Below are 16025 nucleotides of genomic sequence, written 5' to 3' on the forward strand. Positions count from 1 at the left end.
AAATAAAATGGAACAAAATAATGTATTTGTACTGATGAATTTTCATAATTAGTCTTATCTATGCACCTGTTAGCAGCAACTCTCAGGATGAGACCCTAAGACATAGCAAGGGATGCTGACTATATCAATGAAAGGTCATGAGAAATGAATTGTCAGATCCACTTCTTGATCGTGCCGATTGTATTTTTATTAGCAGGTATACTGAAATGAAGAGCAGTGTCCAGAGTGGCAAGTCTGGAGTGACCATACATCTGTAGTCAAACAGTTGCACTGTATCTGAATAACTAATTAATATTTAAATTACAAAATAAAATAAATAAATACAAATAAAGTTTAATTTTGAATCCACACAAATTGGAAAAAAATATATAATGAATAAAGAAGCCAGGAGCAATTTTCTCTGTGCTTCACTTTTTTAAAAATTGCTGTGTTTCTAACTTGCCAAGAAGGTGAACAAGTCAGATAATTTGTTTGTCCAGCTAGACTAGGGTGTCTTTGGATTATCCACATATTAGTTTAACAGTACAACCAGTGCGCACTATATTTAACTTGACAAGATAGGGTCCCATCTATGTAATACTGCATACTTTAGAATCTTCTAATGAGTCACCAAAGCCTAAACCAGATATGCCAGGCAGTAAGACCACTAGTTTGTCTTCTTTCTAAACAATAGCGAGAACAATTTATTTGTCAAGAATTGCTGCACAATGTAGAGCTCTCCAGTTAAAGATTTTGATCAATATATTCAATACATGCATGACTTAATTTCTTTCTCTATTAACTCACATTTGTAACATGGGAGGTTTATTTTTCTTTGCAGTAAATTAGCCAGAGTACTACTACTAATAAATAATAATACCATATAGCTTTTCCATAGCACTTTTCATCAGTGAAGCCCAAAGCACTCTGCAAAGGAGGTCAGTATCATTCTCCCCATTGTACAGACGGGGAAATCAAGGTACAGGGAGGCGACATGAATTGCCCAAGGTCACCCAACAAACTGATTACAGAACCAAGGTGTCCAGAGTACTAGTTCAGTGCTCTATCAAGGAGGCCACATTGCCTATCCCAACTAAAAGAAGAGAACAGTTTACCAACGAGAATAATTAACCATCTGAATTAGTTTACCAAGGGAAGTAGTAGATTCTCCACCACTTGAGGTCTTTAAATTGAGAGTGGGTGCCTTTCTACATGTTGAATTACAAGTTATTGGACTTGATGGAGGAATTACTGTGTGAAGTTCTACAGCCTGTATTTTGTAGAAAATCAGATTAATTATCGTAATGGTCCCTTCTGGCCTTAAAACCTTGGAACAAGAACATTCTTGCATAGGAACAGCTTAGTTTCCTAAAAGAATATTTCCCCTTGGGCGCTTCCTTCTAGTTTCAGACTCTGTCATTCACCCACCAACATGGCAGATGCACAGGGCACTACAGATCACTTGAGGGAGGAGGTCAGCCTTGTATCATTCAACATCTCCCAGATGATCAGGACTGACAGTAATGAAACACTAAAGGGAGCTCAGTTCACTCCTTCATGCAGAAGGACAGCTATCGTGACAAGAGGCATATGTAAAATAGTGAGAAAAGGTAATAAAAAGGGTAGTGGGAGGAAAGTGAGAGTAAAACACTCATAAACGTGCATTTCAGACCCAGGCCACTTGTCACAGATCCCCTTCCAGACCCCTTGAAGACACACGGTTTGTGGGTTTGGAAAGACAAGGCAGAGTGCAGGAGATAGTGATATCACAGCTTGGGATGGGAAAAGGAAGAACACCTCTGACAAAAAAAAAATTAAGAATGTGACGTGATGGTTGGTTTATCAGTTTAGTACATGAAAATCCGTATCTAATGTTTCTGTGTTTGGTTACAGCCAAGATTGCCTGAAGCTGGGAGTGGACGACATGGGACGGAACACTCAATGATTACGTGTTCTGTTCATTCCCTCTGGGGCACCTGGCATTGGCCACTGTCAGAAGACAGGACACGGGCTAGATGGACTATTGGTCTGACCCAGTATGGCCATTCTTATGTTCTTAAGATATTATATCAATGTTTTTAAAGTACTTTATGCTGCACTCTAAATAGGACATGATTCAACAGACTTGAAGGGTATGTGTTATATGGACCATCTTAGTTCACCTTAGAAGTTTCTCAGTAACAGTGGCTATTTTTCTCAACGCTGTTTCTAGTGATAAATTGCTACTTTGCATCACCACAGTGGGTGCTATTTTACACTGGAGATGTGATTCACAAAAAGCAGTGAGAAATGTGGTATGTGCAGAGACCCAGGATTTTAAATTTCCACATCTTCTCTCGGGCCTTCTGATTCGAGGCTCTGCTGCTACATCCAGTCAGCAGATTTCAAGAAAAGGAGAACATCAGCTGTGACAGGGATGAAGCAGAGACATGGAATTCTAAAAGCCAAACAAGGCCAGCAGACCATAAACATGGAATCTTGGCTTCAGATGGTAATTATTTCTCAGCAAAGCTAAGGCTATCATTCAGTGAAAAATTCTTCCACCAATGTATCCCTCTACAAACCAAATATAAAACTGCTTCAGAGGGTAGATTATTATTATAGTTATTTTACTAAGATTTTTTATCAGAAACCATAGTGACTAAAGAAATAAATGGCTTCGTTTTGAAAAAATAATTAGGGTAAAAAGGGGAATGGAGGAGGGAAGGAAAAGAATATATTTGGTGACTGGCAGCCTGAGCCCTAAGCTTGTTTAACTATTACATACAAACAGATCAGAGATTTGTTCTGTGATGGGAATCAGGCAGTCTGTGAATCCCATTATCTCTTCTACCATGTGGTCAATCACTCAATTAAGGTGCTGCTTTTTCACCATGAATATGCAGTCCAAACACTTCTATCAGGACAATTAGTCTGGGATGTGTCTCAGCACAAAGACTGTTTTTGTTAAGATTACCATACCAAGATTTCCTGAATTACATTTCAGGCACATCACAAGGACCTGGAAAGTGACAGAGAGTGTACAAGGCAATGTGTAACAGCAACACACAAAGCAATGAAAAAACTAAATCCAACATCTCTTTTGTTAAAGAATCCATGAATCTCTTTCCAGTGGTTACAAATGACCATGCAGCACAGATCTTGAAGGATTAGTATGTTAATTACCCTAAACTCATCAATTTAGCTTATCTCTTACTTTAACTACTATACTCTTTTCTCTTTTAAATGTAGAAACACTATATTATTTTCATTTTTCTGAAATATCATCCAGATTAACTAACAGTTTGGTTAGTCACAAAAATAACTAAAAACAAAAGACATCAAGTTCCATGTCTATTTTGTTTCCAACTTCTATATCAGAGCTGGTCAGTTGGCAAGTGAGGAGATGCTTTTTTATGTACCAACAATGCAAATCCAAGTGGGAGTACAGGAGAGTGGTCACACACAAATGAATTCTGTCTCTTATACCCGGGCAGTGAAAATAATTCAACAAGGACCAAATTCTCAAGCCCCTGGCAAGGGCCATTCACTTGGCATTTTGTACTCAGCATCTCCATAGGTGCGGAGGACAGACTCCTCCCCATCTTTATGGGTACCAACACAGCCGTTACTGCAGACTTTAGCCTGCACTGGCATGTGCCATATCTCTTCTCACCCAATGGAAGACAATGGAGCCACACAGCCAGGGATGTATGAGTCCCACTTTCTGGGTGCTGCTACGTAGATCCACAGCATGAAGAGATGTTCTAATCCCCCTACATGGCCTCTGTAGTTTGTCTGCACCCTAGCCCCCTGGACGGAAGAACCACAATACATTTAGAACCCAGAAGGGGTCTATCCATGGAGTGTTTTCCCATGGAAAGAGAGGTAGAAGGGTGATGGAGGCCTGATGCTAAGAGCACAGCTGAAAGCCCTGCTAGTGTGCACATTAGAGGTTTGTTATTAAAGAAAACTGCTATTACTTGGACACACATAGACCAGATACCCTGAGAAAAGTGATACAGTTTTTAGGGTCACTTTTCCAGCTGTAACCACACTTAGAAAAATTCCATTAAAACAAAGACATGGCATGGTATCTGCTAATTATATAATATCCAACCTGATATCTTCATATACAAAGATTACATTGAATTCAGAAAGACCACAAAAAGCATGTTTGTTAACAGTAATAAAAACTACACATTTAAATAAATATGAAGTTATGGCCATGCAGTGTAATCTGAATACAAATATAAATCGGTATAAGATTATTACAATCACATCACATAAATTCTTATAATCATTATGATTCTCCACCCTACCCCCAAACATCTATGTCACTCACTCAGTCTTATACGGACAATCTCATTGGAGGAGAAGTGGAGAAAGTGTACATTATATAACAGAGAAAACTCACACTGCACTACATACTAGAAAAGGCTTAACTGCATTTGACACAGGAGGCTGATATTTATCATGAGTGAAGAGGAAGAGAACTGCAGTGAATGAAAAAACAGGTTATATAGGAGGAATTTTTTTACTAAAGCTACTGTGAAAATAAAAGCAGATTACCCTGGGGGTGAGGGGGAAAGCATCTGAACAAGTTCTTTTTCTCAAAAGGGGAACTTTACAAGTGATAGCTATAAAATGCAAAGACAAGAAAGAGCTCGTACTGTACATACCTATAGTATCTACATGAGGCACAAGGCATTCTCCTGCTAGACCAATGTTTCATATGAAAGCTGACAAAAGAATTTGTTTTCTTCCTGCCATGCCAATATGTGCAATGAGCACCAGTTTTCAGAACTGTGCTTTCCGTATTATGGGGAACAGACTGACAGGTTTGTCTCCTTGACATACTTCTACAGTGATTATTCCAAGCAGATCAAACTCTTCTGACATCAGAGAATGAAACAATGTATCTGCACATAGCTTACTATTCCCAACAGCCTGATTCAAGAGAGGAACAGAGTGTATAAACCCAAATTACAGGATTGTTTCTCCATTTATTGAAAGTAAAGATTTAGGCCCTGATCCTGTGATTCATTGTATATGACAGGACTAAAGTCAACAGGGCTCCACACAAATGAAAAAATCCAGCCACAACAAACTGCAGAATAAGGGCCTTGAACAGCCCAATATTGTTAGAAACGTTATCACGATTTTTGGTTTTAATTCAAAGCAAACTGTTTGTTTGGATTTAAACATTGTACTGCATTGCCTGTGACACTGTTCTAGCTTTGGAGAATCAGAGAATGAAATGTATAAGTGAAGACTTGAATTCTTTAAATTCATTACTTTTAACAATCTAAGCAGTTGTTAGAAATACAAAGTGTTGGTTTTGTTTGTTTGTTTAAAGAACATGCAAATTTTAACTTGACAGAGCCCCTCTAAGACCAGCATTGAGGACGTATATATCATCGGTGATCCCTCAAGGACAAGGATGATTTCTTTCACAGGTTTTATTTTTCATGGGTCCTTTGGTGGCTGAGGAGTCTGATCCTTGAGCCACAGGCTCATTGGCAGACATTGCAGGTGGTGTTGGAAGACAGGGTTGGGCCATGATTGCTGCGTGACAGTTGTCTGTCCTTTCTTTTCTGGTGTACTTTCCACAGTATGCATCCGATCACGAAAGCTTATGCTCAAATAAATTGGTTAGTCTCTAAGGTGCCACAAGTACTCCTTTTCTTTTTGCGAATACAGACTAACACGGCTGTTACTCTGAAACCTTCTTTTCTGGTGTTTTTCCTGCGACCAGGGCAAGGCAATTTTCCTCAAAAGTGGACATTCCCTCTCTGACAAGTCTTCACCAGTTATCCCTATCCTGGGCTGCTGTCTCCCTCCCAGTGTGTGGTGTCGATGCCACATCTCTTGATGTTTATCTTGAGGGTCTTTAAAGTGTTTCTTTTGGCCTCCCTGTTTCCTTTCACCTTTGGTGAGTTGGGCATACAGCAGTTTTTTTGACGGGATATATATGTTGATATACCTAGCAACCCTGTTAGAAGTATTCGACAACCTAAAATTTTAACATGTTGGATAAAATGTACTCTGGGAAGAAGGCTCTGTGCACCACTTGATTCACCCCTTAGGCTCAAGTTGGATGAAAGCCTTAGGGCCCTTAGGCTCCCATGAATTTTAGTGGGCTTTGGATCAGGGCTCGAATAGTATTTGTCCTTTAAAGGCTGAAGTGGGACATAAGGTCCTCTGCCCAGGGTGAATTTCACCAATTGAAAATTACCTTCAGAATGGGCAAGTATAGAAATTGGGGGCAGATTCTTATCCTAGGGCGTGTCTATGCAGGGAAGGGGACCCATGAATAAGAAGAGTTCTGTGCCAAAATTTTCCCACCTCGTCAACAAGGCTACCAACTCAGACACCTACTCCTACCTATTTTTTCCACTCACATTCTTTTACCACTCATCCAGTCTGTGTTCCTCTCACACTCACCAACATATCCATTTCCCACAGAACCTCTTCAGGCTTGTCAACTCAAGGACATTAACTGGCATAGCTACAGTGGGATAGCTGTTCCACTATAGCTGTTCTGGAATAGCTCACTCATGTGGGCATACTATTCTGAAATTCTGGATTAAAGATGCTTTTATTTAGGAGCAGTGGGTCCAAAGAGGGAGTTATTCTGGAATAGTGAGAGCAGAAAATAATTTTCTTGCTACAGTTATGCCAGGAAATTTTCCCCGTGTATTTTTTCTTTGTTGTTATTAATTTCAAGGCGAGACTACTAATGTAAAGGCAAGACTATTGGCCACGCAGTCCTCAGGTAGCATGCTACTGAGAGTAAGAAATCCTACAAGCTTACTACAAAAAACAGAGGCTGTCAAAGCTTCCTATTTAGCATGATGCCATAATAAATAACCACTGAGAAATGCCACCATGCAGAAAATCCACAAAAATAAAAAATGGGACTGTGTAAGGAGTCAAGGAAAAGACAAAGTAACATGCATAATACCCTACAACTATAAGGTAACTTACTACAGGGGGAAAAATACTGTACATCATTACTGTCTAAGAGCCAGATTCTTCAAAATTTCACTCACTTTGGCACATTCCACCTCTCAACCAGTCACATACTTCCTGCTCCAGGAGAGTCAGGACTACAGGAGTCCAGATGGAACAACCTCTTTCCCCCACCATCCCCCAATTCTGACATTCCAGTGTAAAACTGAAGTTCCCAAAGCTGTTAACATTCTTCATGAAAGCCCTGAATCTGTTATATTCTTAACAGACAAAAAGAATATGGAAAATTAAACCTACAAAAATATTTCCTCACTAGCAAAGAGAGACAAATAAAGTATGTGTTAAGTGGAGAAAGACAAAACACATTCACATAAATAAATAAGTATTAATCATAATAATAAATATGTTGGTCAAGAGCTGGAGTACTAAAACACCGGACAACATTTACACTATTGAATGTAAAAAAAATAAAGTTTACTCTTTACTCTGAAACCACCCCACACATTATAAACTCTGTGATACATAGTAGCCAAAGTACCAAGCAAAAGTTAAGGGATTATGTTGAATAGATGCAGCAAGTCAGCTTCTCTAAGTCTATCATTCATGTTGGTCCACTGAATGCTCGTAGCTTCCCATAGTGAAATTCAGTTTGCACTCACCTTTCTTAAAGCAATTCTCATGAGACCTAATATGTACAACCAGGATAGAATGCACTTCTGATTTAAATAAAAAGTCAAGGAATGGGAAAGAGATTGCATGTGAATGGATTCTTCTTTATGAAAGAAAGATCTGCAATGTATTTGGATGGAATCCAGTCAAGAAGAAAAAAAAGAGTTATTACAAAGTCTACATCAAGCCAGTGCCACCCAGCTGTTAATGAAAGATGAAGACAGGATCTGTTCCAATGAAAATGTCAAGATGCAGTTTAGAACATAAGAATGGCCATACTGGGTCAGACCAAAGGTCCATCTAGCCCAATATCCTGTCTTCCGACAGTGGCTAATGCCAAGTGCCCCAGAGGGAATGAACAGGTAATCATCAAGTGATCCATTCCCTGTCGCTCATTCCTATCTTCTGGCAAACAGAAGCTAGGGACACCATCCCTGCTCATCCTGGCTAATAGCCATTGATGGACCTATCCTCCATGAATTTATCTAGTTTTTTTTTGAACCCTGTTATAAGTCTTGGCCTTCACAACATCCTCTGGCAAAGAGTTCCACAGGTTGACTTTGCATTGTGTGAAAAAATACTTCCTTTTGTTTGTTTTAAACCACCTGCCTATTAATTTCATTTGGTGACCCCTAGTTTCTTGTTATGAGAAGTAGTAAATAACACATCCTTATTTACTTTCTCCATGCCAGACATGATTTTGTAGATCTCAATCATATCCCCACTTAGTCGTCTCTTTTCCAAGCTGCAATGTCCCAGTCTTATTAATCTCTCCTCATACGGAAGCCGTTCCATACCCCTAATCATTTTTGTTGCCCTTTTCTGAACCTTTTCCAATTCCAATGTATCTTTTTTGAGATGGGGAGATGACATTTGCAAGCAGTATTCAAGATGTGGGCGTGCCATGGATGTATATAGAGGCAATATAATATTTTCTGCATTATCATCTCTCCCTTTCTTCATGATTCCCAACATTCTGTTTGCTTTTTTGACTGCCGCTGCACATTGAGTGGATGTGTTCAGAGAATTATCCACAGCGACTCCAAGATCTGTCTCTTGAGTGGTAACAGCTAATTTAGACCCCATCATTTTATATGTATAGCTGGGATTATGTTTTCCAATGTGCATCTGTTAAGTGGCATCTGTGCAGGCTGGAAGCACTGTTAAGAGTGATGCTCTTCACCTCTAGAGGAGGGTTTGCCTCATAGTCACAGCATCATCTTCCAACACCTCAGCAATCAGTTTAAGGAAGCCGTCCTGCAGCAATATCACCATCACAGCTAGATCCCTCCACCCTATGGGATGGACTCTGAAGTGCAGTTTCACACACAGGGAAGGCAAAAAGGATTAAATGAAGAAAGTGTCACAGTATCAGAAAAATAATAGACCCACCATACCCACCTATATGTATTTGCTTAGATTCAAGGTGCAAGGGAGACTATTTCCCACTCCACTGCAATGGGGTTGGGGGAGAAAAAGGAGCTAGTGAGGAGAGGGACAAGATGGTATAGGGGATTGGTAAGGGAATAGGGAACCTTGCACCTTTAGCCCATCAGTTCAAATCCAGCCCAGATAGGTAGGGATTTAAATAGCATCTGACAGCATATATGAAGTGTTATTGTGACCTCACAATAGGAATCCACATAAAAAAAATCATTCCAATTGTCACCATCTTGGGACATGATGAATGGACAGAATGAAACGCCCCTCCATCTACATGTGGCCACTACAGAACACAGCTAAGAAAAGTGTGAAGAAGATTGCACTATAGCTGCCTGTTCTTGCTCCCATTATGTGAATAAAGGAAAGGAATTCAGTCTCCAGGGCCAGCAAGCTGCCACCTAGGTCGCTTTGCTTTAAAACAAGATGATGACAAGATACTAGAACAAAATTTCACAGAAAGGAAAAAAAAATGTTCCTCATTCTTACCTGAATAGCTAAATCAAAGCAAGGAGGGGAGTAGTTAAAGCTCAAAATGTATACATGTAATTCCCATTAGCTTTAACAGAAGTAACATATGTGCATCCTATAGAGGATATTCCCAGAAGACAATGTATTTCCTTTTCAGCACATGCTGAAAATTCAAACTAAAGCAAAAGTGAAACTACAGCATGCAGCAGTGTCACACTGACAGTGACACTTCCGTACAGAACAAAGAGGTGACAGCTAAAATAAAACAAGGGTGACTGAAAATATTTGGCAGCCAATACCTTTTTAGAGTGGCTCCAAGATACTCAGGAGGTAAAGGGGGACTATGGCTGAATTCAAATGGCACTTTGACATATGACACATACATGAGGAAATATGACACATACATGAGTTTTTAACTTGGGAAATTGTAGCTTAGGCAAAAGATTGCTAAAACAGCCTGAAAGAAAGTGAAAGAGTGAGACAGGAGAAAACTTCACAAAGCAAACAAGAGAGTTGCTGAGTTGATCCTGCAATGAGCTGCAACAACAGAGCCCTGCACAGTAACTGGGGGTGCAGTTAGCAACACCTGAAAGAGGTTCACACAGAGATGACCATGCAGATAACTTGTCTCTTTTAACCTTTACATTGATTAATCAGAGTTTCACCTCCAGAAAAAAAAAATGTTGAATCGATAGTACCAGATCTTAATAGGAAAAAAAGACCAAATTAGCTTTGCTGCTAGCATTTCACACCAGCTACCCCAGCACTCCAAAAAAATAAAAACAAAAAATAAGCCTGTAATGCCAGGGAACTTCCTTCATTTTTAACCATTCCCCACCATTAGACTGAACTAACAAACAAAGACACTGTGGATTATACTACCTGAAGGAAATGAAGCTCACCCAAACTAGCAATTTGTTTATTCATAGTTTCTAAAGGCCCCTTACGTATTCCTTTAGGTCACATGTCCTTTGCTAATCTTTCTAGGCTCCTGACCTCAGAAATGTAGTTTCAGTGAATCAGGAGAAACCCAAGTAAATATAGTGGAACATTTAAAAAAAAAATCTACATATATTTAACAAAATCCCTCCACAAAGCCAAAGGATGGGGAGGTAGATAAATTAGTGGTTGCCATAAGGCCCAACCATGGTTTTTTTCCCTTAATTTCAAAAAAATTCCCCTCCACAAAGTCTCTCTTATCATATTATAGAGACATTGTGAACAATTAACAAAATGCACTCTGACTATATAGTCAGGCTTTTGATAGGCTCAAAAGTAGCAAAACCAAGCATCAAACACCAGGCAAGATAACCTTTCACTCTGTATTCCTGATTTCAAAGTGCCTTCTCCAAGCCCCTCCACAAGCCCACAGTCAGGTAGAACTCCAGCTTATCAGAACATACTCCAAACTCACCTGCAGGCAGGTGCCTCCCAAAATTCTTTGGGTGTTTATATATGTAAAAACTACACACATACCATATTAATAAAAGAGTACGTCAAATTCAGAGAAGCTTGTGGGGAGAAATACATTACCTCTAGATTGGGGGAGAGATAGGGGACCCAGGTATAAGAAGAGTTCTGCGCCAAAATTTTCCCATCTCATCTCATAAAGGGAAAAGAACCCCATGCCCCAGAATATTAAGAGAATGGATTTTCAGACCTGTCCCTGAACACAGCAACAGGGGTAAGAGAACTCTGTGTGCTTCCCCTTCGCTTAAACCATAGGTCCCAGTAAAAGGAGATGATGTAGGACTTTAGGTGAGGAACTGAGCTACAGAAGCCTTCAAAAGTCTTGAATTAAGATATTCATGCTAAATTTTTTTCCAAAATTCACCATAATTCACACAAAGCCTCCAGCGACTGAGGACATATCTGTCCCTGGAATACAGTGGGTTAAAAACTCCAAAATACACACATTCACATAAACAGAAAATATTATGTTGTTTCTGTTTTTCAGAATTCAGAATGTATTCATTTTTCCCCCATGGCATTTTTAGTTGAAATCATTAAAGAAATTCTCCATTTACCAGGAACTAGGTTTTCATAATAGTTTTTCAAAATAAAAAGTTTTGAAAATTTTTAAAAAATTGAAAGAGAGCACCTTTTTTTTTTCCAAATTTTTCATTTCTGAAAAGAGGTCATTTTTCAAAGAAAAAATTTCTCTCACAAAAAATCTGCTCTACCTTGGAAAAATATTCGGTTGGTATCACTTCCTCACATCATGCATAGCTCAGCGATGGTTTTACTGGGGTGGGAGAGTGAGTTAGGTAATGATAGGTTTGAGATATGATTTTCTGTATTGTTTAGGAAAACTTATATGAGTGGATGATGTAGGTTAATGACTGTCCTACATTTAGTATTAATTTTTAATGCAAAAATTAGAGTTGAAATCTGCACATTTGTGGCCGTTGGTGTATGTTATGTATGTCTAGAATTAAGGCTGCTGTTAGTTGTTCAGAATGATGGTGGATTGTGGGTGGACAGAGATAATGGAAGATGAGAAGGGAAAATGATGAGTAAAGCATAGGTCAGGCATTGAATGACTTTGCTTATTTCCTTGTTTTTTAGAGTCTGCATTGGAAAACTATGCAGTGTATCAACCTTACCTCAAAGTTAAAGATTTTTTGTGCCAAGGCCCCACTAAATTATATAATCAACATTGATATATATTTGCATAGATAGCAGTCAATACATGCATGTATTATATACTCTGTATGCCCCCTTGCAGAGTCCCAGCATCCAACATCCCTGCATACATTTGTCCCCTTTAGCTCCTCAACTCAGCACTCCACTCGAGCAAACCATGAAATGCAGTTTCTGCCTTTGCCACCTAATATGTGTGGAAGTCAAAGCAGAAACACCGCTCCTGCAAACATACATGTATATAGTATCAGTAGATCAGTAACCTACTATCCGTAGATCAGTAATCTCAATATCATGTAAAAAGGATACATACATGCATATTTGCAGGAGCAAGGCCTAAGAACGTGATAATGATCTCTGTGAGGGAAAGTCACAAAAGAAAAGGAATCTTGAAAGGAAGTGGAATTCATTTTCTTCCCAGCCATAAAGGTCACTAGACACATTTTAGACAACTACTCATTTTGAAAATCAGTTTTATTAGGGATTTGGGGTGGGGAGAGAGTTATTTGTTTTACATTGATAGCGTTTTTTTATTTGCAGGCAACAAGTTACATTTGAATCAGTTTGAATCATTTAGGGGACTAATGATGTATGGTTGGATGATAAATGTGATAAACTGTAAATATTTAGCAGCATGATAATCAAAAACACTGCATGTTTGCTGGTTGAAATTATACTCTCCTTCACTTCCCTTTTTAATCAAAAATAAACCCCTTCTTCTCCACTGAGCTCCATGCAGTTGCAGAGACCTAAAATCTGAAGGCTGTTTGTGGTGCCCACGTGGGGGGGGGGGGGGGGGAGAGGAGGGGAGGGGGGAGAAAAAACAGTTCTCAAATCTCAGCCAGTCATTAAAGATATATAGACAGGCCAACAAACAGGAATTACATTGAAAATAAATGTGCAGACTACTCATCCAAATCTCCAGAACAGTTTGTTTTTTAAATGTTGACACAGAAAAGGACATTGAAGACAACCACTTGTGTGCTTTTAAGCAAGGACATTATATAAATAATGTTTATTAGGAGCCCCATCACCCTCTGAACACCTTGCATAAATGAAGGCCTTATCCTGCAAATCCTCTAAGTGCAGGCCTCTTATCTACTTCAGGGGGAATTCCATGCTTGTAGGGCTTGCAGTTTTGGGTCCAAATCCTGTTGGCCTCTCTCAAATGAACAGTCCCCATTGAAATCAAGGAAAGCAAAATTTGGTGTCAAGTAATACCAATAAAAAAAGGAAATAAACAAAATAGAAACCCTAAAAATACAGAGGGATGGCTATACAGACATACATTTGATCTGAGCTCCAAGGAGCGGAGAAGCTGTCCCACCCCCACTCTGAAGGTATGAGATGGATAGCTCAGCCTCATTCATGCCAGCTCCCGCTCCAGCAGAACCGAGCAGTGAAGGGAGCAGAGGGGCTTTACCCGATCTCACCTACAGAGTTTGTTAGGGAGGCCCCCACCGCCACTTTAAACGAGTGGACAATAGCATCTAAGGAGCGATGAAATCCTTTTTAACCAAGGCGCTCCCCAGCCCCACCCCAGCTCGTCTGATGGCTGCTCCAGAGTTGCAGAGGGGTGGAGACCACAATCAGCCGGACAGTGAGAGCATCCTGCATCAGATTGAGCATCTGAAGGGCTAGCACCGGCGCCCACCCCACAGCCTCCTGAGTGGGGGAGGTTGGGGGAGTTAGGAGGCAGTTTTCCGCAGTGAGCAGCAGCCCCGGGGATGAATGCAGCAGGGTGGATCCCCACGGCTCTGCTCACGGCGGTGCTGGAGGTGGCAGCGCAACTTACTGCACCCCACCCAGCAGGGCCGGGGGTCCCGGCGCCGGGTCCAGCCCCCAGTGGTCAGAAGGGTGGGCGGGGAAAGGGGGCCCCCACTCGCAATGGGCTACAGAAGGGGAAGAGTAGGAAGGAGCAGCCTGGCACACAGCCCGGCCGTGCCCACTCCCCCAGGGCGGCACTTGGTACCCACTCGCCCCACGCCATCCAAGGCTCCGTGCTCAGCGACAGCATCCTTCGCCCCTTACCTCCTCCCCGGCTCACGCACCCCGCCCCGAGGTGCTCACCAGCGCCGCAGCGGAGCCAGCTGCCCGCCGGGATTCCTACGAGCTCGCTGGGACGCGGCCCCCGGAGGAACCTGCCGCTGCGGCTACAGCGCCGTCTGGATGCAGCCGGGGAGCAGGCGGCGCCGCACCGCCCAGTGTCTGTACCTAGAGGCCGGCTCGGGCCCCGCCCATGCTCTCCAGCTGTCACCGCCGACCCGCCTCCGGGAGGCGGAGAGCGCCGCTCCCCCACGGTGCCCGCCCCTGCCGCGGCCCCTCCAGTCTCTCCGCGGCCCACCGACTCCCTCTGCCCCGCCGGCCGGGCTTTGCCCGCCTGGGCCCCGGGGAACGGCCGCGGCGGCGGCTCCAGCGGGCGGGTGAGGAGGCGAGGCCGGGGCGGGGAGAGCAGCGGCTGCTGCAGTGGGCGGGCGAGTTGCGGCGGCCGTCGGGGCTGGCCTAGCTCATGGGGGGCAGACGCGTGGGGTGCAGAGATGCCCCCGCGCTGCAGGTAGCCGCGAGGCAGCGCGGGAGGGCGGCCGCCCGGGGCGGGACTGCACGCGCTGGGAGGGGGCAGGTGCCGGGCTGCGCAAGGGCGGGGGCTTGGCCGGGCGGCGTCGGGAGCCGTGACGGCGAGGGGCTTGGTGGTGCGCCCGGGGCCCTGCCCCAGCGGAGGGAATCCTCGTTCTCCCCTGGGAGTCCGTTCGTGCGACCTCCCCACCCACCCCTGTGCACAGCGCCTGCTGCGCGGAGCCTGCCCGGGGCAGCTAGTCTGCACAGAGACAGGCTGCCCCCGGCCCTGGGAGCGGGGCAGTTAGCGGGGCTGCCCGAGCGCCCACGGGACACTCCGTGTGCACCTCCTGTTCCCCGGGACGCAGCACGGCCTGGTCGCTTGCTTCTTGGGCCATGCTGCTGGCGTTCCTATAGCGCCCCACTGCCTGCCAGGCGTTGTAGTACTACTCGCTGATTAAAACCCATGGCACAATCCGCCTCGCAGCATAAAATGGGCCTTTAACGCTAAACTCAAACATCAGGCTCCCAGGGAATGAGACTTTTCACCGTAATTTCCCTTTGTTGGTGTGCTTTGTCCAATAGGCATCTTCCTGCAAAGGGTGTGTCCCACCTCTTTTTTCAGTAGAGCTGCTTAACTGCCATAAAACAGGTAGGTGGTGGTGTGCACAGCAGTTATATTTGTTAATTAGCATCATACATCGTAAATAGGTGGTATACTGCTGGCTCAAGAAAGCTTGCTTATGGCTTTCAGAAAGCTAGACTCTTAAATATTAAGATTCCAAGAAGATGCTATCTGTAGGTCTCCTTTTATTATTTTGAGCACTGTCACAATCCACAGATACTTGGCACAATTGTCAATTTAACGCAATTGCTAGTGTTTTTTGCTCCAGGCCAGACCTTTGTAGTTTCTAATCCCCTCTAAAGTCCTGTTATATTTAGAGGCTGCTGCTAAATATAGCATGTGCTGGAGCCTCCCGGGCCTCCGCTTTTGCCTGCTCTATCCTGACCTAGACAGACTGTGAATTTTGTCTACTCTGTAAATTGGCTTTGAGCACAGCTTCGCTTTTTCAATATCTGCTTTCCAATATTGTCATCCTCTGTTGGTCATTGCTACAGAGCACTCTGGGTCAGTCAGTAAAATGGGTGAAAGTGAACAGTGCAGCCATGTGTATGGTCATCATGACAGAACAAGGAGCAAAGGTCTCAAGTTGCAGTGGGGGAGGTCTAGGTTGGATATCAGGAAATACTATTTTACTAGCAGGGTGGTGAGGCACTGGAATGGGTTACCTAGGGACAGAGGTGAAAGCAAGAGC

The 16025-nt window shown here is 42.8% G+C and overlaps 2 protein-coding genes across 25 annotated transcripts in view; one reads left to right on the top strand and one right to left on the bottom strand.

The window, feature by feature from the left end:
• JAKMIP1 (janus kinase and microtubule interacting protein 1) overlaps positions 1-14389 on the bottom strand; it is a 368387-nt gene extending 353998 nt beyond the window's left edge. For 13 of the 18 annotated variants that reach the window (XM_043544680.1, XM_043544674.1, XM_037898090.2 and 10 more), the window contains exon 1: positions 14188-14389. The gene's annotated coding sequence lies outside the window, so the exon portion shown is untranslated. Of the gene's footprint in view, positions 1-9531; positions 9703-14187 lie in introns of those variants that run through there. The other 5 variants (XM_043544675.1, XM_043544679.1, XM_043544668.1 and 2 more) reach the window with 3 other exon arrangements.
• A 45-nt stretch (positions 14390-14434) lies between these two features.
• Positions 14435-16025, top strand: part of LOC102931391 (SWI/SNF-related matrix-associated actin-dependent regulator of chromatin subfamily E member 1-related) — a 35823-nt gene continuing 34232 nt past the window's right edge. For 4 of the 7 annotated variants that reach the window (XM_037898092.2, XM_037898093.2, XM_037898095.2 and 1 more), the window contains exons 1-2: positions 14651-14710; positions 15295-15361. In XM_037898092.2, the coding sequence (XP_037754020.1) occupies positions 14666-14710; positions 15295-15361 (112 nt within the window). In that variant the 5' untranslated portion in view covers positions 14651-14665. Of the gene's footprint in view, positions 14580-14650; positions 14711-15294; positions 15362-16025 lie in introns of those variants that run through there. The other 3 variants (XM_037898096.2, XM_037898097.2, XM_043544681.1) reach the window with 3 other exon arrangements.

Source organism: Chelonia mydas, chromosome 4, assembly GCF_015237465.2.
Source record: "Chelonia mydas isolate rCheMyd1 chromosome 4, rCheMyd1.pri.v2, whole genome shotgun sequence".
Lineage (NCBI taxonomy): Eukaryota > Metazoa > Chordata > Testudines > Cheloniidae > Chelonia > Chelonia mydas.